The sequence below is a fragment of the Pinus tabuliformis genome, chromosome 1_2, assembly GCF_031772625.1.
Source record: "Pinus tabuliformis cultivar Carrire ecotype Pingquan chromosome 1_2, CPIR1, whole genome shotgun sequence".
In the NCBI taxonomy this organism is placed as follows: Eukaryota; Viridiplantae; Streptophyta; class Pinopsida; order Pinales; family Pinaceae; genus Pinus; species Pinus tabuliformis.
The window spans coordinates 713,929,004-713,953,684 of record NC_142298.1 but is presented as its reverse complement, the minus strand read 5'-3'; the positions used below and the strand labels follow the sequence as shown (position 1 = coordinate 713,953,684).

The 24,681-nt window shown below is 38.3% G+C and overlaps 1 protein-coding gene across 2 annotated transcripts in view; it reads right to left on the bottom strand.

Annotated features, from left to right (window-relative positions):
* Nucleotides 1-24,230, bottom strand: part of LOC149207732 (uncharacterized) — a 38,204-nt gene extending 13,974 nt beyond the window's left edge. For both annotated transcript variants that reach the window (XR_016252704.1, XM_089395848.1), the window contains exons 1-2: nt 23,536-24,230; nt 6,731-7,033 (exon numbers count right to left, since the gene is read on the bottom strand). Coding sequence is in view for 1 of the 2 variants with exons in the window: in XM_089395848.1 (XP_089251974.1) it covers nt 6,731-7,033; nt 23,536-23,979 (747 nt within the window). In the remaining variant the exon portion in view is untranslated. The remainder of the gene's footprint in view (nt 1-6,730; nt 7,034-23,535) is intronic.
* Nucleotides 24,231-24,681: the final 451 nt, after the last annotated feature.

Sequence of the window (24,681 nt, the reverse complement as noted above, 5' to 3'; positions counted from 1 at the left end):
GATCCCGTAAGATCTTTGTCCATCCACTACCATTGCACAATCTTGACAATCTTGTTCACTTCGCTCTATCCATCCATGTAGTCATCATCCATTGAGTCGTTCATATGTTGCTCAAGTACAATTGCTATAGGAAATTGAAAATCAAGGTGTACAAAGAATCGCGTCCATACGATCAACCATCGTAGGTATCTTTTGGAATCTTATATATATATATATATATGAAAGCCAATTAAGAAGTATTTAATAAAAGTTTTTTAAAATTTGAGTAAAATATTAAGGTAATTTGAATTAAAAGTAATAAACTATCAAAAGAGAAAAAAATTTAAGTCAAAGAGAAAAACACATTGTTATATTCCCAAATTCATATAAAGGGTCTACTTCAAGAGGTTTTCTTTTTGCAAATAAGTCGTCCAAAAAATTTAATACTAAGGCAAAATGGAGTCAATCATTAAGGAGAAAGAAATGAAGAACATAAGAGTTTCCTATAAACGTTTTTCAATTGCAAAAAGTAGATTATTTATATTAAAAGGGAGTGTCTCAGAAAAAGAGATTAATATCATTATTAGCATGAACACGAAGGAAAATTACATCAAAATTAATTTGGAAAATCAACTATTAATTCCAAAACAAAATATTATTGAAAATAAAAATGCCTATGATTTCAAAGCAAAATATGAAATTAATAACTTGCAAGTAACAGTTAATGATTATAAATGCATATCTCAATTCAATGTCATAACTATGTTTAAAGAAGAGACCTACATAATTCTTGGTTTACTTTTGATTTAAAGAACTATGTGCCTTTATGTGTTAAACATGGAGAAAAACTTTTTGATGTTTCCTTATAATAAGAAGATGATAACATTCTAGATCATGACAATGAAGTCTTAATCAATAATACCTTCATCAGAAGACTTTAAACATATCTTGGAAGTGATGTTTCAAAAAAATTAAAAGTCAATATCAAGAATGCAAAAAGAATTTGACGAAATTATCTCAAATAAAAACAAAGAAATTTCTCATGTAAAAGATCATGGTCATTATTTACTTGCACAAGTCAAGAAATCCAAGGCTATGAAGCAATCATTGGAAAACAGAATCAAACAACTTATGCAGACATAAGCATCGAAGTCTTAGAGTAAGAATGTCCAAGTTGAAGGGAAGGAAACAAATACAAATCTTGTTGATCTTAAGACTCGGAATGATGTCAATTCAATTGAAGTCAAAACATACTCAAATGTTGCAATACAAAAAACAAAAATTCAAAGTGAAGATTCCATAATCAACTCAACAACATTAGTACTTGAAGTAAATCAAGAAATCGCCACAAGCATTATAAGAGAAAATCAGGTCACAAGAACTCTTTATCGACATCCAAATCATAAGAGCAAGCATCTAAACCAGTCAACATATCAATATCAATAAGGACATAAACAATGGACTTATGTTTCGAAGAATATTGATGTCAACAAAATTAAGTCTTATGATAACAATTCATCTTGAGTATCATACAAGTGCTACATTCCACAAAAGATCGAATTAGGATGGTTAGATAATATTTCAGTTCAACAATTTTTCTCATCACTCTTCATATCATGTTGTATCATCAAAGATGACAACTCCAAGAATTGGGAACGATGTGGACACACTACAAGACAAAGAAAAATATCTCAAACCTTTTCATCAATATTCTTTAAGGACAAAGCATTTCTAAAGGGGAAGGCAATGTTATGAACATATATAACATAAATAATAATTTATAACCAATATTAACAAAAAGACATGTCTCAAAGGACATGATTGTTCATGAAATCGCATCCAGCCTAAGTATATACAGATCCCTCATTGTATTCCAAATATCATTCTTTCGTACATTATTCGATATTTTATATTTTGTCCTTAATGGATTACTTTATATTCCAAGTCATATGGACTCTTTAATTGTGAGCTAGGTTTGGCTATCACACAATGCTAGCATGAGGTGCTCCTCATGCTCTTCCTAAGTCTTTGAATAAACCAAGATGTCATCAATAAAAAACAGCACAAATTTATCCAACTATTTACTAAGAAAGTTGTTCATTAGCAACATAAGTGTAGTTGGTGCATTTGTAAGCCCCAATGGCACAACCACAAACTCATATAGTGCCCACACCAGGTCCATAACATAGTTTAAAGGATATCCTCGTCCTTGTTTCTAGCTTGATGATAGTTAGACTTCAAATCTATTTTTGAAAATACCATGGCCACTCTCAACTGACTGAAGAGATCATCGATCCTAAGAAATGGTACATGTTTTTGATAGTCATCCTGTTCAACTATCTATAATCGATGCATAACCAAAAGGGTGCATCCACCTCCTTAACAAACAACACCAGTGCTCCCTAAGGAAACACACTTGGCCTGATGTAACCTTTATCCAACATTTCTTTAAATTGTAATTTTAGTGGCACCAACTCATGTGTGTTCATCCAATAAGGTACTTTAGACACAAGCACTACTCTATGGAGAAGTCAATATCTCTCTAGGGAGGCAATCCCAGTGTTTAAATACAGAACATGTCCCTATACTCCTACAACATTAGATGATCTTCAATTTTCTTTTTCTAATTTTCTATTGAATCCAACACATGGATTACACATACTTTGTCTCCCTTCCTACAACACTTCTTTAGATGTAATGTTGAAATCTACCTTACTGACAACAACTTTCAAAATGCCTTTGATTATTATGGGATTTCCTTCATCATCCTCACAATCCAAGGTCATATCAGAGCAATCCAATTTGACCTTTAGTGCTACTAACTAGTCCATATTGATCAACATATCATATGACCCAAGGGGCAAGACGTTGAAGGTTGCCCATGTATGCAACCCATTCATTTCAAACAAACATGCTTCTATCACCACCCTCTTTGTTCTAGTAGCTAATTTATTGTTGAACCAGCCACGACTTGTTATGTTTGCTTCTCTATAAGATGCATGCCTCAACAATTTGTGTTGCAATATAAGCATGATTAGAACAAGGTCATATCGCAATTATACCTTCCATATCTACCATCGATGCTTCGTGGTTTGCGTGTCGATTCTCTATAACTGAATAAATTTGAGGGATAGTTTTGACTATATCATTGATAGTAGTAGCCTCCTGAACTTTGTAGACCCTCCTATTATGTTCCTACATGTGGTGGCACTCTCATAATAGATGCTCTTCCCCACAACCCTAGCATATCAAAGGTCCTTTATTTTGATTTCTTGGCTTTTCTTCCACTACTACTAACTTATTTTCAATCTTCGTAGGATAGTCTTGCTCATACATGCTCTTAGTTGGATGTCTGAGCTTTACTCCCATTTTAGCATTCTTATACCACTTGAATCCTTTCCTCTTCAATCTCGCCTTATCTTTCTTCTTCCAAGCCTTATAGAATTCCAATCTGCTCTTTGATTGCTCATAGCAGTACTTGGCCTTCCATATGGTGTCTGCAATTGTCTTGGGTTAATCAAACTCAATTTTGTCTTGATAGAACTATGGCAATCCACTAAGAAAGGGATGAATTGAAATTTAATGATTTCAACCATGGAAGAATTTATTTCCAATTACAAAGAAAAACAATTGGCCTACATATATGCAAAGAGACACAAGACTCCAACAACCTATCAACATCCCACGGTCGTTAGTAAAATTTCTTAAGACGTCCCCTATCCAGATACCCTCACTTTGATTAAAACAAAAGGGTACATTTTTCTCAACTCCCAACAAAAGGAACTACATGCCACCAAGCTCACGCATATAACACCACAAGGTTTCCAATGAATCATCAAAATCTTCTATGTATGGTTGTCATCATGCTCACAAATAAACGCTTTAGCACACATACTCAGATGGTCTCCATTATCAAGATAGAACAATTTTCAACATAACCATGTTCTTGAGCACTAAGGACTTAACTCGTGATAGAAAATACATGACAATTTCACATACAATACCATATTCCAATTTCCATACAATAGAATGCATAAATTTTCATTCATTATTACAAACAACATTCGAGTATGAATGACCAATTATCATATAAATTGAGGAAAAAAACTCTCTAAACCTAGCCATCCACTAGCCAGGCCATGATACACAAGGAGAAACTGTCAACACTTAGGTAAACAAATTGGGTGAAGTAAACTAAGCATAAAACCTCCAATATCTCCAAATGCCTCTCAGCTAGACAGCAAAACAATTATGGAAATACCTTTGTTGCTCTACAATCCCTCAACGATCTCCTTGCCCATTACTTGTCAAGCTCGCCTAGTATACATCAAATTGCAACCCCATCAACCCAACTAGATTTCAAAGCTAAGACCTCTTATAGAAATGGTTAACACGTAAAATTCGCTTTTAGTGAGCCCTGAACATCTCAGCAATCATCCAATTTGCATTTAGCACTTTTTTAGGGGTATTTGGCACCCAAAACACACTATATTCACTCAATGACCCAAAATACATTCCACTTAGGATTGGCATCAATCAAATCGCAAATTCTACGACTCTAAACACTTGTGCACCTCTACTCTCTCAATATGGTTGAATGCCCCCTAGGTAACTACTCCACATGATTTCCCTCATTCCCCCACATCATACATGGGTCAACTCTCGAAAATCAAGTCGAATACTTGCTAATGCCTTTGATTGAAGTCTAAAGGAGCTTTTGAACCACCATTACCTCCATAATTGTGGAAGTTGGTTGCTTCAGTTGTGCAATGCTTCATTTGATGAGTTGTGCACTGATGGGAAAAGTAAGACAACCATTTCATATTCAAGATTTGGGGTTGGTGGGTTTCTTGACAACAGCGGGCAAGATTAATTCCCACAACCCCCTCACAAATTCTCACTCATGGTATCATAATCCAAATCAGTGTTCACACTCCCAATCAATTGTCCAACACTATCTTTTATATTAATGAAGAGTTATTACAGACACATCTTTTTTAAGTTGTCTAGTTTGGTTTGTCCTAACGATAATGTATAAATGTCGATACAAGTGATATCAACATAATTAATCATTAATACCAGGGATTAAAATGGGTTATTACACATCCTCTCTTGCTTGTTATGAGGCTATACAACTTTGCATGTTAACAATAAAGTTAATTGATCAAAGGTTCTGGAACACTTATTTAATGTGATAATCAGAGTTCCATCAAGATATCTAAGAATCCAATATTTCATGATTGCAACAAACTAATTGACATTCAATACCATTTCCTAAGAGATTATAGTTCAAAAGTAAGCAATGATTCTTGACCATATTCCTCAATATTTGCAAGTGGTAAATATTTTGATGAAACCCCTATCCAAGGGGAACTTTGATATGTTTAAGGAGAAACTTAATTTCGTGGAAAAAACCTTCATAGCGAAGATTAGTTATTGCACTAAATTGTTCTCCTTCAACCAATGTGCAATCAACATATACATTCTGACCTAGACCCTTGAGTAGAGTTGTTTTCTTGTTCACAAGAAGGCATATTAATGAGGTATTGGTCCTTTGTAGGTAGAGGTATAGTGCTTTTATGCCTGTATGAATGCTCTAGATTATGAAGGCGTCGACCCCAATGCAAGGAAGCACGTGCATAATATATCTTTGGAGGGCTAAAATCCCTATGTTGGTAGGGGGAACATTGCATAAGGAGTTTGTCTATTATAGGACAGCACAATTCCCAAGTAGGATGTATGCTTGCATGCATTCATTTCATCTAAGTGGGCATTCTATCCAAGGAAAACTTATCCATGCATAAGGACACAATATACAAGGCACATTAGGATTAGATTTGGACCTCTTCAAGGGAGATGCTTTGCAGGATCTCTCTAGATTCACTGTACTCCTTTCTTCTCTTGTTCTATAAAAGAGATAGAGAGCACTTCATTATTTCAGTTAAAGAATTTTGAGTTTCAAGCCAATGTGTTAGCTAGTTGCAGATATAATCTTTTCTTTCAGTCTAATTGAGAGTTATGTGTGATTGATTACAGCATGATTTGCTTATTGTTCCATTTTTTAGAGTTCCGTGTTCGTAGATCTAACACTCTTTCATCTGTAGTTCTGACAGGGGTTTAATAAATTTTGGATTCTTAGATTTAGGGTTTTGTTTTATGAATGTCGATCTATTTAGCATGTGCTGAAAACATCAACAGATAGTTCTCAATGTAGCACAGAGGCAGCTGCCAAGGGATGACTACTCCAAAAAATGATGCCTCCAAACCAAATATGTCCAAACTATTAGTCACAGTACCCACCCTAGTTGTACCCAGCCCCCACCTTTCAAACACAAACAAAAAAAAAACAATCTCAAATTTCAAAATAACAATATTACTAATTTACCATAGAGCATAAAAAAGAACATACTTATCAAGTTCACAATGCATTTTCCTTTGGAATTGTATTCAATGGACAAATTACAGGAGCAGAACTACAAAATCCATTGAATTCAATGTTCAACAAATTCTCTATCATATCTGTGTCTTTTCCTCCACAACTTGCAAGTTGGTTATGCAAATAGTAGTTCCACTTCTAGTAAATGAAAACAGCTTTTTTGTATGACAGTTGTGTAAAAACTCAAAAGCCATAACAAGACGACTCCTAGAGTAAATGGACGACACCCTAAGATCTACTAAAGGGGGAAATCAATCAATTACAATGCACAATTAATAACATGAAAAGATAAGTATTTAAAATTATAAATGTTACCTGATCATTATCTGGCTCATTAAGACATTCCAGCAAGAACTTGGAAACATAATCTTCATCCCAGGGAATGGTGTTTTCCTCTGAAGTGTCAGTAAGGGGCTTCAGCGGTGAATATGTCTCTTCTACCTCACCCTCCCCTGAAGATGGGAGTATAACATCATCATATTGGTTGTTTTCTGTCACAAGTGCAGACTGATTTTCTGTTGATCTTGAATCTTCTCTTGAAAGAGAAACTCCATGCTGTTCCCAAGTTTTTGCACCAGAGCCACTTTTCAGGAATACTCGACAGAGAACAAAATGATCCTGTGCAATTCACATATTTCAAGTTAAAGGCACAATAGTCACTTCCCCTCAAATATATAACAGTCATAAAAATTCTATAAGAAAATTTGCTGGACAAAACAATCAAACTGCCACTTGCAGCATATATGGAAAGCATTCCTGACATTATTACTTTTCTAAATGGGTCATATATTACATTAAAATAGATATTTACACAAAGAATACCTATGATCGTTTAGGCTAAGTCATTCAATAACAAATTGACTCAATAAGAAATGGAACGTCCATGAACACAAAAAGAATATGAATTAGGAAGTGCCAAGGCATCTGGCAGACTCAAGTTTCTTTTAAGACTCTAATCCTTGCGCAATACACAATTTCATAGCCATATATATACAGACTTCTATATTGCACAAAGTTTTACACTTGGTTATCATCAAAAAGGGAGGAAGCAGATATAGTTAATATGGGTAGAAAAAACTAAGATGACAATTTCCAATGGTCTTAACTGACAGGTAAGAAGATAAAATACTACTTATTTGTAGCAACTGTTGCAAGATGTCATTTATAATGGTCCAAAGACATATTCATCAAAATCATAGCACAACAACAACATTACCAGTAAACTACTCCTCTACTGGCATGCAATTCCAGATCAATGTTTATATATAATTAGTTTGTAGTATGTATTTTGACAATCAACTGGATTTTGGCCAATCTTGAGCCATATCTAATAATTCGCTCTAATCCTCCTCTGCCTAACAATTAACTGACATTCACCTCAATGCAACCTGAATATAGGAAGCACTCGGGCAAAAGAAAATGTTAGATGCTAGGAATGCTTGCTTTGGTACATTTCTAGCCATGTCCACATTTTGTTTAGGAACAAATAACAATGGCCCAAGTCAACAAAGATGAACAGCAACAGCTTTATGCATACAGAAAATGCTAAATCCAAACAGGCAGATAATATGAAAAAGCACAAGAAAAGGAAAAGATGGTTTTGAAAACCCTCTTGGTGACAAGGTAACTTTCAACAGTACATTGGGCTGAAGCCCATTAAAAAGTTCTAATGCAAATGATTAGGATTTAACCTAACATAGTAGCCTAGTATTAGTTATTCACTCTGCTGGAAACTGCCAAATAGTGGGGGCTATATTAGGAAAACTTTACAAGTTATTTATCACCAGAAGGTTGTTTCTTACCCAGTTTCTTAGCAAGTGAATTCTCCAATTGACCAAACTTTTCAACATTAACCAATATTTTATAAAGAAGAGTCTAAATTGCCTGTATTACCCAATATTTGCAAGGACTGGTAACAAACTCTGTTTTTAAAGAATCATTATGTTTGTATTTACTTATAATCATATAACAATGAATTTTTTGCTGACAATGCTATACATACATACACATATATTGTTCCTTGAGGCTTCTCTTGGCCATACCAAATATAATTCCCACACCTGTCATAATAGAGTCAATGATGTCTGTAGACTAAGCAATCAAATCACTGCATGGAGGGGGGTCCCTTGACCCACAAACTCATATGTCAAATTTAGTGTTTGGCTATGCTGTGACATCATCATCATCATTATTATATGGTGTCCCACACTTACCTTGTCTACCTGTAATTATTGTAATCTATCTTGCTAAAATTAATTTCTTCAACCATATCATCCTGTGCAAAATGCCCTGAAATTTGTAATGTACCTCACAAGGTACAAATGCTGTGTACATTTTAACCCTGTCCAGTTAGTAACTACAAACAGATTCTTAAAAGAACAAAAAAGATGCAATCGCTAACACACATATTCACACAGAGATTTTACCCTAGAAACCCAAAACCGAGAAAGCCAGAAAGATTTTCTCAGTATGTATGTATGTATGTATGTGCACACACACACACAATACAATAAATGTATCCTGCAGAATCCATAAACCGCCAATCCATTTACCCTTGATTAGAATAGAATGTAGCTCCTTAACCGAAACCACAAAACCAATGGGTTTACCGTTCAACCACCATGCACCACAAAACCACTAAAAGTGAAAACCGTGTGCCAAATCTGGTCAAAAACAAACACAGAAAACCACCCAAAAATATATATTTTCAGGGGAACATCCTTGTATTCTTGCAATTATATTGTTATAGCTCTCTTTATTCCATGTTAGTCACATGGTTCGGGTTCAAGTTCAGATTCGGCAATGATTTGGTTCTATTCCAGTTCGAATTATTTGATGAGGTTTGCCATTAGGATTGTCTATATGCATTTTCCATGTATATAAATATATAAACTTAAAAATGAAATATAGCATAAAATAGTAAGAAATCAACATCAATAAAAATAAAAAAAATGTTATCATAAACTTGGAAATCACAAAGATAGATTACTAGCTTGACTTGCGACATGAGATCATGAGCTTGAGCTCTGAACTTGGTCAATGGCCATGAGGCTCACCGAACCTCGAAAAAAAAAAAGGTTTGCTGAATTTCGAACCTCAAAAACAAATGCAGGACGCTTTCAAATTTAATTGACTTTAGCTTAAACAGAACATGGAAACAGTGAAGTTCAAATTGCTATATTCAATACTGAGGTTATCCTAATTTATTAAGCAATGGGTGAAGTGGTTAAACTAAAGCACAGGCACGCCCATCTGCCAAGACACTTGGGGCATGATTTGAAGCTGAGTTTAACTATTTTCTTAGCACCCAAATTTCTTGGAAAGGTACTCCCCTCCAGGACACTTGGACGATTAGGGACAGTTGCAAATATTTATGGCAGACAGTACAGCTCTCTGCTATTGGCTTTCTGTGGAAATATCAATGTAAGGCTACTTTTCTTGAGGAATCATCCCCTCTTAAGCTCAGGGAAATTATGGCTTTTCAAACAGGAACTGACTTTGCTTGTTAAGGGCAAATTCATTGTTTTCCATTAAAAATTTTGAATCCCTTCCTATTGGGGCACAGGCTCTCATGCTAGCACTTTGGGGTTAATTAGGACAGTATTAGTAATTTCCTTGTATTGTTATCATTAGATGGTTGTAGCTCCCTTTGTTCCATGACATACAAACCAAATAGCATATGATGCATTTCTCAAAAACACAGGTCACTGTCAAATTTTAATTGAATTAAGCTGAAAAGAAGCACTGAAATAACGGAGTTCACATTGTTATATTCAATATCGAACTTATCTGAATTTATTGAGCAACGCATCAGGTGATTAAACCAAAGCGCAGATGCCAATCTGCAAAAGGATTTTTAAGCATGATTTCAGGCTGGTTAACAATTTTTTACTACCACAATTTCTTAGCAGGCACTCTCCCTCAAGACATGTAGACGATTAGGGACAGTTGCAAATAGTTACAGAACAAAATTCCACTCTCCCCTACTGGCTCTGTGGAAATATCAGTGTAAGGCTAATTTTCATGAGAAGCCATCCCTACTTGGTTCATGAGAAGGCTTTTTAAACACGAAAACTGACCATCCTTGTTAAATCCAAATTCAGTTTTTACCATAAAGATTTTGAATCCCTTCCTCATGGGTAGACTCATATTCTAGCATTTCTGGCTTAAAATTAAATAAGTAAACAGGAATTTCCTTGTATTCTTGTCATTAGATTATTGTGGCTCTCTTTGCTCCATGATGTACTCTTTGTTAGTTGTGCTAGTATTTGATGCATTTCTAAAGATGGCACTCTCCCTCAAGACACGTAGAGGACTAGGGACTGTTGCAAATAGCTACAGAACACAATTATGCTCTCCCCTACTGGCTTTCTGTGGAAACATCAGTGTAAAGCTACTTTTCATGAGAAACCATCCCCACTTAGTTCATGAGAATGCTTTTTAAACACAAAAACTGACCATCCTTGTTAAATCCAAATTCAGTTTTTACAGTAAAGATTTTGGATCCCTTCCTCTTGGGATAGACTCATATTCTAGCATTTCTGGCTTAACAAGTACACAGGAATTTCCTTGTATTCTTGTCATTAGATTATTGTGGCTCTCTTTGCTCCATGATGTACTCTTTGTTAGTTGTGGTAGTATTTGATGCATTTATTAAACAAAATGCAGGACTCTGTCAAATTTCAAATAACTTAGGCTTCAAACAAACACTGAAATAGTGAAGTTTAAATTGCTATATTCAATACAAAACTTATCTTAATTTATTGAACAATGGATCGAGTGGTTAAACCAAAGGCTAAAGCACAGATGCCCGTCTGCCAAGACTTTTTGGGCATGGTTTCATGCTGAATTTAACAATTTATAACCTCCCAATTGCTTAGGAATGTACTGTCCTTCAGCACACATGGACAATTAGGGACAGATGCAAATAGTTATGGCACTCCCTATTGGCTTTCTGTGGAAATATCAGTGTAAGGCTACTTTTCATGAGAAACCATCCCCACTTAGTTCATGAGAAGGCTTTTTAAACATGAAAACTGACCATCCTTGTTAAATCCAAATTCAGTCTTTACAGTAAAGATTTTGAACCCCTTCCTCTTGAGATAGACTCATATTCTAGCATTTCTGGCTTAACAAGTACACAGGAATTTCCTTGTATTCTTGTCATTAGATTATTGTGGCTCTCTTTGCTCCATGATGTACTCTTTGTTAGTTGTGGTAGTATTTGATCATTTCTTAAAGAAAATGCAGGACTCTGTCAAATTTCAAATAACTTACGGTTAAAACCAACACTGAAATAGTGGAATTTAAATTGCTATATTCAATACCAAACTTATCTTAATTTATTGAACAATGGATCGAGTGGTTAAACCAAAGCACAGATGCCCGTCTGCCAAGACATTTGGGCATGGTTTCAAGCTGAATTTAACAAATTATAACCTCCCAATTGCTTAGAAATGTACTGTCCTTCAGCACATGTGGACAATTAGGGACAGATGCAAATAGTTATGGCACAGAGTCCAGCTCCCCAAGTCTCCGCTATTAGTTTTCTGTGGAAATATCCAGTGTTACCCAGGGGCATACTCCCAAGGTTGGGGACATGCTCCTTGCATCCTCAGGACCACAGGCCTCAGGACCACAGGCCTCAGGGCCACCTAGGAAAACATTTCGTTGCGTCCTCTTTTTTGCAAAAAAATACATGAAACGCACAGTGCAATGTTTTGCTGGTGTGCAGGGACACTTCCCAAAAAGTTGGGCTTGTGGGTGCCCCTCCCAAAAGGGGGGACATCTGGACACCCTGCAAGTTTTTTTAAACAAAAAAGTGAGAAAAAAAAAAAAAGCTAAAAAAGCCTAAATCACATAAGCCTAACCTAGTGTCTCTACACCATTCCATCTCCATTTGACATTTACACTTACCATTCGAAATTCTCTTTCAGCTTTCAATTTCTCTTTGCAAAGAGAGTCAAGCTGCCAAGGAAGAAGAAGGTGTTGTTTGTAGCTGAGCCACCAGGAGGAGGCATTAGAAAGATACAACCAAGCCACCAAACAGATTCATCATTCTGATTTTGGATTTTGCTGGGCCAGCCTGTGTTTAACTGTCAACAGCCTCAGTTTATGATATTTGACAGCCAAGGGTTTATTGTTTAAGTATTTAACATCCAAGGTGAAACCTACAGTTAAGCATTTAACAGCCAAGAAGATGGTTATGGTCACTTAAAGACGGGGTCCCCTATTCTAGGGACCCCAACATCCCCCTATCCCCCATGATGCTCCCTAAAATTTGAGGGGTGTCTCCACATGTCCTCAAAGTGCATTTCCCAGCTCCTGCATCCCCACATTCAGAAACTTAGTGGAACATTGGAATTATCAGTGTAAGGCTGCTTCTCATGAGGAAGCACCCCATCTTAGCCCAGGGAAACTAAAGCGTTTTAACAAGAACTGGTTTTACTTGTTAAAGCCAAATTCATTTTCTTTTCTTGAGTCCCTTCCTAGTTACAGTCATTTAGAGATGGGGTCTCCTATGCTAGGGACACCAACGTCCCCCTGTCCCCCATGAGGCCCCCTAAAATTTGGGGGGGTGTCTCCATATGACTCTCAAGTGTGTTTCCCAGCTTCTGCATCCCCATGTTCCAGAAATTTGGTGGAACATTAGAATTATCAGTGTAAGGCTACTTTTCATGAAGAACCATCCCCTCTTAGCTCTGGGGAATTGAGGCTTTTTAAACAAGAACTGGTTTTACTTGTTCAAGACAAATTCATCTTTTTCCATTCCAGTCCCTTCCTACAGGTGCACAGACTCATATGCTAGCATTTCTGGCTTAATGAGGACAGTAATTCCCTTGTATTCTTGTCATTAGATTGTTGTAGCTCTCTTTGCTCCATGATGTACTCATTGTCCCTTGAAGTAATATATGATGCATCTAAAAAAATGCAGGATTCTGTCAAATTTTAATTACTTCTCACTTTTAAAACCTTGAAATAGTGGACTACAAATTGCTATATTCAATACCAAAAAAATATTAATTTATTGAGCACATGGTCAAGTGATTAAAGCACTTTCTGTGCTCAGACCTGGGTTCAAAACCCAGAAGACATGTTGTCACACTAATGCTGCCCACAGAGTTAACTTCCACATCCATGGTCAGTAGAAGTCCAAGTAACATGGATGGCCTAAGTATGTAGAGTATCTCAATGAATGATGCCAGGTTCAAGCCTTCTGTGTAATATGTATTTTACAGAATATATACAAGCAAAAGGAAGAGCCAGCAGTTAACAAAGGGTTATTTAACAACAAAGGAAAAAAATCGTACCTATGACCAAAATCCCATGAATATAATAACACATTAATCTAACCTTTACATACTTCATTGTAGAAGTTTTTAACTCCTTATCCAAAACCAAACCTAACCAGAGCATGAGCACTAATTAGGGCAAATCCTTGGTTTTCCCCTGCAAGATTACCAATTCAAAACCCTAATAGGTTACCAATAGGGTGTTGGTTCAAAACTCACTGGCTAGGTAGATCAAATGTTAAGACATACACCTTAGTTCAATTCTCATCACATAACTATATAGGTCTATCCAAAATGACCTAAAAGCATAAAAAAAAAAAAATACAAATATGTAGGATTCAAAGAAACATTTACAGAGTTTTAATTCAAATTGCTATATTCTCATACCAAACTTCTCTTAATCTATAAAGCAATATGATATGTCCCAAAGTATGGCAAGCAACATGTGAATGATGAAACCCCGTAGATCAAACTTTTAGATGCCTCAATGCAGTCCACTTTTACCTCCTAGCCAATAGACAGAGTTGTAGCACTAATCAAAGTGCCAAAGCCTCAGTGAGGCCACGCCAAATCAACTATTCAAAAGCCTATCCAGTTTGTTGACTGTACCTGTCCTTGTGGAACTCCCATGTTTTGGATGCTGGAATATTTTTGTTACTGCCAGAAGTGGGTATGATATTTTTGTTTAGCAGTTAGAACTTAGAACAGGTTTGAAATAGATTGAGGCTTTTGATGCCCTCATGGTTAGTAATACTGGTGGCTGTCCCTACAGCTCATAAAAATTGATTACCTACTATTGTAAAACGCTGAAATATTCATAGTTCAAGTATGATTTCCTACCAAAAAATGACCCAAAAAACCTATCAGGGTACTAATGGACCATTCTACAATTAATAGTCAGAGTAGCCATTTCCTACAAAGAAATGACTAAAAAACTATCATGTTACCATTAGGCCATCGATTCACACCCAGGAGATTGATAAAATCATAAAATGCTAAGCCAACAACCAATGTTTGCATTCAAACCGCCACCTGTATAGAGAGAGTGTTAAGCCATCCACCAATGTTTATGGCCAACCCCACCTCTATCATGTATAACGTGATTTTCAAAGGAGTCAATATTGGTGCATGTGTAATGTCTCTCTCCGAATGATTACACCAAGGGGAAAAAGATATAAAAAAGAAACCCATGGCATTCTGATGATAAAAGAGAGGTGAAGCTCACTCTTTGGGCATGCATAATCCTTTCCTCGTAACGATTTGGAGAGCTCTTGTGGCTTTGTAGTGCTAAGGGTGAAACCCTTGAACGAATTAGTTTCAGTAGTGAAACAAGTCCACCCTAGCTGATCAGAAAAAAAAAAGACCACTCAGATCTTTCACCGGTATTTATTGCTAAAGTTTCATCTCATTGCCAGGTCATGGGTACCACCAGAGACTGAGATTTTCGGAGGTCATATTTTCCACCTGCTGTTCATGTAGGGAAAGGGGTCTTATTTACACATTGCCAGACTGTGGGATCACTTGAGGAGGTCGTACCAGTTATTATCAGTAAGTTGAAAGTATTTTTGTGGGTAGTTTCAGCCCAGATTTTCGCTGCCCTATCCAGCGCCAATTTTTTCTTACCAGTTTAAGCCATCATTTGCCGGGCTGTGGCATCAAAAGGGAGGGTCAAAATAGCCATCAAAATAGAACCAGTATAGTAATTCACAGTAGTGTAAGGGAACATTTCAGCACTGTCATCATCTCCTATTTGCCAGGCAATTTCGTGCGATTAGCCATGGCTGTTTATGGGTTTCAGGAAATTTATTTTTGTAACTCAAAAGGCTGTTCCAGCATGTAATTCCAGGTCAGATTAATAAAACAGATCAAAATATATTGGCTGAGTTTGTTTGCTGTGGTATAATAGTTGAGTTAATTTTTTAGCAAGAAGGGATTTTAAAGTGGTATTAACAAACAAATCTGTTATATTGGTTGAATTTATTTGCTGTGATATTTTGTTTTGTTTTGTGTATATTGGTTGAGTTGTTTGTCTACAAAGGGGGGATTTTACAGCATGTCCGAGGCAATTTTGGCAGAATAGTACCAACTCATGCCTGGCACTGGGCCGAAGAAAGTCCTCACTTTGCACGCATTACCCCTTGGGCCTTGTCTTTTCTTCAAGCCAAGCAGAGGCAATATAATTGGGATTTTGCTGTTAATCTAGGAGAATGGTGATTTGGCAAGCGCCCATGTTGATTGAAACCTAAGCCATAAAGAGAACATGGATGTTAAGTCTAACAGCCCTTTTTCATAACACCCCATGTGTGTAAACACAACTATGTGAATTGCAGATGCATGGAAAACTATGTGGAAATAAACTGATGATTGGCCTGAATGGAGGGACATGAGGATCCAAAGCTCTAAGGGGAGGGTTGTTGAGTACTTGTTGCGTGCCTGGAGGGTCGTTGAGTGTCTGTTGCATGCAGGTTGGTTTTCCTATGGCATGTCGTGAGCAGGTCATACCAACCACCCTTAATTGGCATGACTACCTGCCTAACCACGAACTGGACTGTGCTGACAAGCATTGAAGTCGTGGAATGGGCAAACTGGGTGAAGGATGGCGCCATACCATCCCCTCTCCTCGTGGAACATGGAGAGAAAGAAAGAGGCTACGAACCAAAAGGCTGTGAGTAGCGAGGGAAGATCATCATCAGACTTAAGTCTTCAATCTTTTGGCAGTTGTGGAGAAAATAAAGACGTCAAAGTGTGCTGAGGAAGCACGGCACAATTGGAGCAGAAGTTAATGTGCAGAGGAAGCACAGTGCAACTGGAGCAGAAGTTAATGTGCACAGGAAGCACACCAAGTACCAAAATCTACGGAACAAGGGAGTTCCGGGTGAAGACAATGGGGAGGGGAGCAAAAATTACTGTGCAGAGGAAGCACGCCAACTACCAAAACCTACAGAACAAGGGAGTTCAGGAGACGACACTGGAGAGGGGAGTTCTATTCGAAGCTACTGGTGTGACGACCAAAAGGAGAGAAGATGGAAGCGGATTGAACCCTGTACTCTGACGACTGGGAAAGTGTTCCCTCTGATTGTGTTGAGGCCACCGGACAGTGTGTCTAAGCCTGATTGATCAATGAGGAGCTCAGAGGGGAACTAGGTCAGTGTGGTGCTTGCCTTGGGGCTGTGAAACCACATGGTGCTTGTTGTCTGGCTGTTAAACCACCATGACAGGACAATCTGGGATTCTGAGTCAATACTTGCCTTAAGGCTGTAAAACCACATAGACAGTGGATTGTGGACCCCTGCAGAGCTTGTCATGAATAGGGAGCTGATAAACAACCAAAAGCAATGATTCAATCTCCTGGAACACAGACAAAACCCATTTAATCTTGGGTGAAGCCCTGTGTTTTAACCAGAGAGCAACTGAGTCACTGTGGTGCTTGGCTTGGGGCTGTGAAACCACCTAGACAGTGGACTCCTCCTCCTGGCTATGTGATTAAGCCTTGGGTGTGAATTTCCCCTAAATACACATCCCTTCAGACTTTGGATCTGACTCGGGGATAGTCGCCTACAAGAAAGATTGCAGTGTGGCTGGCCTGCAGTTGGGTGGAGAGTTGAATTCCCTCCTTCAGTTGTCAGACATCTTTCAATACACAGATAAATGTAAATTGCTTGTCAATACTGTCTTATGGACTATGAAAAATTTTGAATGTATGAAAGATGAAATATCTTGTGTTACGAACAGTGTTACTTGGGAGCAGGAGCGAAAGCGGGGAGCGGGAGCAAAAACGGAGCGGGAGCAACATTTTCAAAAGCTCCCGGTTTGGGAGAATCCCGAAACGATTTTTATATAATATATATAATTTTTATATTTTGATACATATATGTCAACAAAAACATGTATAATGATGAATTAGATATAAATAAACCTAAAACTAAAACAACAAAAAAAAAACATAGATTGATCATTGAACCATCAACCATATAACATCAATCATCTAGAAGTTATAATCTTGATTCTTCATCAACCACGTCCACAAGTTAGTAACATACAACATATTGAGTCTCGTAGTCGTGAATCATGATTCATGATTCATCAATCTTAAAGTTTCAACTTCAAGCTTTCAAAATTGAAAATTCAATATATAACATTTATCATCATTGATCACCAAAGTTGTACTTGTAAGCTAAGTTTAACCATTACAAGAAATAATATCTAACATGAAATGAAATGTTATAAAATGAATTATGAAATGAAATGAAACAACTTTCACGAAGCGTCATATTCATCATTACCAATGAGTTATAATTGCCAACTTCAAACTTCAAACTTAAATTGTCACAGTCATATATTGTTTACAAAAAATATCATTATGATATGAAAGAGACAAGACTCAACAGTTATGAAAACTAATAGAAGCTAGGAAAGACAAGTAAACTATAAATCTATTATCTACTACTACATGTGGCCCTTGCCACGAGAAGTGTCTAATGTATGAGCAGGTCGTGGTGGTCTTCTAGGAGTCTCCCGCACAGACCGACGACCAGAACCAGAAGGCACATGCCCTCCACGTGAGGGTGTAGATGGAGGCGGCGACAGCAAAGGAACAAGACTTGGAACTCGAGCACTACTACTGGATGGTGGAGGTGGCATGGTTGTTGCTTCATCTTCCTCTCTTATAAGTTCCGCTTCCAGTTCTTCAAGATGTATAGTGCCATCCTCCAAATTATCATCCTCTGGGTGGTTGTCCCAAATTTTATATGTTGGATCCTCATAAGCCTGATCACAGTAATGACTCAACAACCTCAAGTTGTAGTGCACATAAACCAAGCTTTCTACCCGATTTTCATTGAGTCTGTTTCTTTTCACATTATGTATGAAGCTATAGGTGCTCCAACACCTCTCTGCAGAAGAAGTATTTACAACCTGTGAGAGAACTTTTTTTGCCAATTTTGGCAAAAGTCCATGGCCGCCATATGATTCCCACCATGTGAGAGCATCAAATCTGTCTCTATCTTCCATTGCATGAAAGGTACCAAACAAACTAGTGCAACTAAAGTATCTGCCTATTTCAAGACGCACACTAGCTTCCATTGCATGAAAGGTACCAAACAAACCAGTGCAACTGAAGTATCTGCCTATTTCAAGACGCACACTAGCACATTCCTCCCTGTCAGGTATCAACTTTTCTAATGCTTCCAAATATCTTGTAGATACCTCTTCATCTATATGGGGTTTGGCCCTAACCCCACCCCCTGGTGCAGGTTGGCCCAACCAAGATGTAGAGTAGTATTTTGGCATAAGGATATACGCCAAGCAATGTAGTGGAACATCAAGTTTATCCCATCGTACACACACACAATCGTGAATCAGTTTGTAGCAGATGGGATCATTGTTATGAACAATATCTTTTATTTGCCCCAACATGGTATCCATCTGCTCATACACCTCGCCAATCACTGGTTTATCTGTATCTGCAAACCGAATCATGTGATAAATGGGCTTGGTAAAATCCAATACTTGCCTCACACGTGCCCAAAACATACCATCAAGAGCGGCCTCCTCCACCTGTTCAAAACCTTGCCTGTCAGCTGCATTTGTAGCCCTTTCCTTTAATACCTGCCAGTGTGGACTTGATACCATGCTAGCCAATGACTCTCTTACCTTCAAAAGGCGCCTGAAGGTGAGGTAATAGCTACCAAATATAGTCCTCGCAATCTTCAACAACTCCAATCTTGAGTGACTGCGGAAAAGGCCATGGGTATTGCTATGATTTGTAATAAATTTTATCATTTGTTTGCCTTTCTTGTACAAATCACCAATCCATTTGTATTGTTCATGCATCATAAGGTTCATTGTGTGAACCAAACACCTAGACCAAAATATGTTGGGGTATTTATCCTCAATAATTGCTACCGCTGCCTTACAATTAGGAGCATTATCAGTGATCACTTGGATGACATTGTATAGCCCAATACAGTCAATTGTTTCAAGTAATGGTTCTGCAATGTTGATGGCGGTCTTGAACTTGTCTGAGTAATCATATGCTGAAAGAAAGATGGCACCACTAACAGACACAGTAAGAACATTTACTAATGGCTTGCTTTTTATATTTGTCCATCCATCAGATACAATGGACACCCCATGGTCAGTCCAAGAACTTGTCATTCTATTCAAAGAATGTGATATTTTTGCTTTTTTATGATCAAGTCCAACAGTTCTTGCCTTGTCATACCCAGGGCTCTTGTATCCTTTAGGGGCATCATTTATGGCAGAAACCATTTCGTGCCAATAAGGTGAGCGAAGAACATTGAATGGTATCCCACATGCATAGAGAAACTTGTAAACTTTTGAATCCACATCATTCCTACACCCTTCATCAAGGAAATATGATATGGTTCTACGCCTTAAACCTGGTGACCCTGTGCCTCCATATCCACTGCCTTGGGAGGATCCTGAAGGAGTTCTTTGTACATGTGATTATGAGCTTGGTTCAAACAAACCCTTTGATTTTTTAGATTTGTATTGGGCTTCCTCCTCTTCCCTTATGTATTTGGCTCTATCTGCTGCTGACACACATGTACAAGTTTTGATTCCTATTTATTTATCTCCATCCCATGGCATTTTCCCACAGAGGTGTTTCATGGCACGGGTGTATGAACCTATGTAATTATTGTTGCAATGGGGGCAATGAAATTTAGTGGTTCCACCCCTTTCCATGCTTCAGGCCTGTTAACATATTTCCACAATGGGGTTTGGTCTTGTTCAGTTTTTTGAGCTGACTCATGTTCACTCTCCTCCAACTCCTCCTCACCGGGGTTTTCATCAAATCCACTATGTCCCCCTTCTTCATCCCCTTCTTCATTTTCAATTTCAACCCTCCTTTTTCTACTCTCTAGCACCATAATAACCAAAAAAGGAACCAAGAAGAAGAAAATGCCAAAAAATATAACCATGATGTTTGAAATTTGAAGTTTTGAATCTGCAAAATTTTAAAAAATGGAATGGGAATGGGAAATAGAAAAAAATTTATTTATTTATTTAGGAATAATTTAATAAACATTAAAAAAAAAATTGCTAGACACTCTATTCAATATTGTAGAGCCTACCTCTTTGGCGTCCAATCTCCCCTTGCAAGCTCTTCAATCTCCCCTTGCTCCTTGCTTTCTCTTGCTCTCTCCTTGCTCCTCACTCTCTCCTTGCTCTCTCTCTCTCTCACTCTCTCCTAGCTCCTCACTCCCACCCTCTCTCAATCTCAATCTCACTCTCACTCTCACAATGATAATGAAACCCTCCCTCCCTCCCTCACTTTATATCAAAAAAACCAATTTCTTCCGCCGAGATTTTTTTTCCGCGCCAATCGCTCCCATCGGTCGCTCTGGGAGCGATTTTTATAACCCAGGAGCAGTCGGGAGCGATCGCTCCCTGACCACTCCCGGAGAGACACTCCCTGCTTCACTCCGCAAAATGGCAGGGAGCACAAATTTTTTTAACAAGAGCGCACCCGCTCCCAAGTCGCTCCCACCCGGAGCGCACATTGGGAGCGGGATCGGGGGGGCGCTCCCCCGCAACACTGGTTACGAATATAGATTCTTGCTGGGCTGTGAAGCTTGCTAATATGTCCATGGTTAGAATGTAACTTGATGTATGCCTAGACTGTGTTGTTTATTATTATGATCATGAAGAATACGTATAGTTATGTATTTATGGTTACATTGATGTATACTAATAGTACGTAAATGGACATAGTTCCAGATACTTCGTTTTGGTTACCTTGTTTAACTCTAGAGGTTGAGATCTCAAGCGCTTCGTCCATAACTCCTGGGGGTGGGCTTGTGTTAAGACTGTAAGTTGCGGGGCACAGGCGAGGTTGTTGTCCTTCCAATTATAGACATTACCCAGAGATTGCTATTTTCTATGATAAAAGATACGTCGACAGCATCGATGACTAGTGGAGTTTATACTCATGCGAACGATGGTGAGCCAACATCGAGCGGGCGCTGGTGGAACCGCGCCCCAGTGGAATTGTGCCATGTGTGCGCAGACACTGGCCATCGACTATTGGTGGTAGTGATCAAGTCTATGGAATAGTGAGGGCTGATAAACTTGACCAAACATCATTGATAGTGAGCGAGAAGCCTAACGGTGGGGTTTGAGCATAAACTTGAGAGTAGAACTTGTCTTACTGCCAACCGCTCACCACTTGTCGTTGAAGTCCTTGCATGATACAACACTTGTGAGCGCACTGGTGGGGGTCGAACAACCCTTCCAAAGTTCCAGTGTGGAACCTCAAGGCCGTTGTTACCACCCATCGCTACCTTTCCTTTATTCGATGTCGAACACCACGACGATGATGTTTGCAACGATATGATGTGGGCCTACCGATAGGACCCAAACATTTGACCTATTAGAGTTGCATGGTTGAACTTAAAACAACAATAACTTTTTATCAAGGAACCAGATCGTGGAAAGGTTGGTATCACAAAAAAGCTCTCAACAAGATAAACGCAATGGTGACATCAGAAGTTAAATTCTGCAAACTTGCAAAAACAAGGTTTTTTGCCTGATCCCATCTTCGTAACAAACCTTAAGGATCGGGTTATCAGTAACTAACACTTCCCACGACACAAGAGAGTCCAAGGGGGTGGGAGGGGCCATTACATTAAGATGGAATGTTAAGCCATCCACCAATGTTTATTGTCAGCCCCACCTATGTCATGTATAACATGAGTTTCAAGGTAGCGAAGTTTGGTGCAAGTCCCAAGCAATTTTAGCAGAATAGTACCCACTAATACCTGGCACTGGGGCAAGGAAAGTCCTTTATTTGTGTCACAGCCCCCCTTGGCACATGAGCTGATGCCTCAATGGTTAAAGCCAACCTTAACTTTTCTTCAAGGCAGGCAGAAGCAAACTATAGGGGCTGGGCCATGAGCTGATGCCCCAACGGTTAAAGCCAACCTTACCTTTTCTTCAAGCCAGGCAGAGGCACACTAATGGGGATTTTACTGTTAATCTAGGAGAAAACTGCTTTGGCAAGTGCTGAAGCCTGGAGTTGACTGAGACCTCTATGAGTGAAATCATGGACGGGGATAGTTAAAAATACGTGAGCAGCCAGTTCAGATCTCCCAACCCATGGTGAAAACATTAGTGCCTAATAAGAACATGCCTCAGACCTTGCAAGCCATGCTATGGATGTGAGTGTTTAGCAAACACAAATGTTCCATTACAGCACTGACCTTCAGTGAATTAAAATCAGCTTAAAACCAGGGATTTTACTGTTAATCTAAAGGAAAGGGAATTGAAGAGTGCCGAGGGTGACTCGGACCCTTATGACTGAAATCATACACAGGAATAACTAAAAAGTCGTGAGCCAGTGGAGACCTGGCAAGCCATTGTGAGAACGTGGGTGCCTAATAAGCACAGCCCTCAGAATCGCAAGCCATATTAAGAATGTCGGCGTTTAGTAAGCACAAAGCTCCATCAGAGCGCTGAACTTCATCAACTTAAAACTGGAAAATTTACTGTTAATTTAAGGGAAAAGTGATTTGGAGAGTGCCTAATAAGCACAGCCTTTAAACCTCGCTAGCCATATTGTGGATTGTAGATACGGGCGCACACAATTCCATTAAAGCGCTGAGCTTTGCCGAAATAAAGTTAACTTAAAACGAAAAAAAATAAAATTTAACTATACCCAGTAAGTGAGCATATGAATTATGCTGCGTTAAAACAATTATCTACCCTAAACCATGGAAACACCCCTGAACAAACACAAATTTTACACAAAACATACAGCAGGTTCAAGCCCGTAACTCAGAAGATAAAAATATATGATCCACTTACCTTTTCCAACAAAGAAGACTCCCCAGCCTCGCCATAAACAAGCCTGTACTCGTGCATGACCCAGCTAGTACGCTCCGCGCGAGACGCGCGCCCTCTGTGGAACACCAGAGTCTTCTTCATCCCAACAGTCACCCCTCTCGACAGAACCGGGCGGTCTTTACCGGTGGTTTTCCAGTACCCACCTTCGGTAGCCCGGTTCTTCCGCGATCCATTAGGGTATTTCTTCCTATTCCCTTCCGTAAAGAAAAACCACTGTTGATCCCCGCCCTGGAAGCATGCCCTCGCCGCTAAGTCGGATGGCTCGTACTTGTAAAGATCAATATCTGTAATCGGGTTCGACTCCGACTTCGAGTTAGAAAGCTTCCTTCTGAGATAATAGCATACCAGCTCTTCGTCCGTTGGATGAAATCGAAAGCCTGGAGGTAAGCAGTTCAAGTCGCCCATGAACGCTCAGACTTGTGATATGTTGTGAACTGAATGCAAAGCCGTGCTTGCTGAAGAGTCAGGGTTTATAGTTCGTGTTCAACCCCAATCCATTCAACGCTGCTTTCCTGGGTGTTGCCTCCTTTCGCAAAATGACTGCAAAGTCAAATGAAAATACACGGAAAGCTCGCTACATATTCACCATGCCTACCAAAGCATGGAAAAAATTGGAACTGTTCTAGGGCTTCCACGAGTAGCAAACCCCGTCAGCATAAATTATTTTTTCCATTTTTCAATTTAACTGTCTTGAGGTTATGAATTTTATGGAATTTCAATGAAAGGGTTGTCCTCGGAAGGATACAATACAATAATTTATAATTAAAAAAAAATTATGAATTTTGAAGGAATTTTAATTTTTTAATTTGTTTATTATGTATGAAAAATAAATGAATTTTGTGAAATTTTAAAATAGGTGTTATTAGGAAGATGCATCTTTAAGTTTATTCGTTTCCGTTTATTTCCCATTTTAATTTAGATGTTTTTAATTCACATTTAATATGTTAGGAAACTTGTTGGGGAAGTAGAGTTATTTAATTATAAAGTAAATTTCCCATGTTAAGAAACGTGTCGGAGAAGGAGAGTTATTTAATTATAAAGTAAATTTCATAATTTGTTGATGTAAGAAGTTAAAAGATTTATCAATTTAAAATTATGATTTGTTTT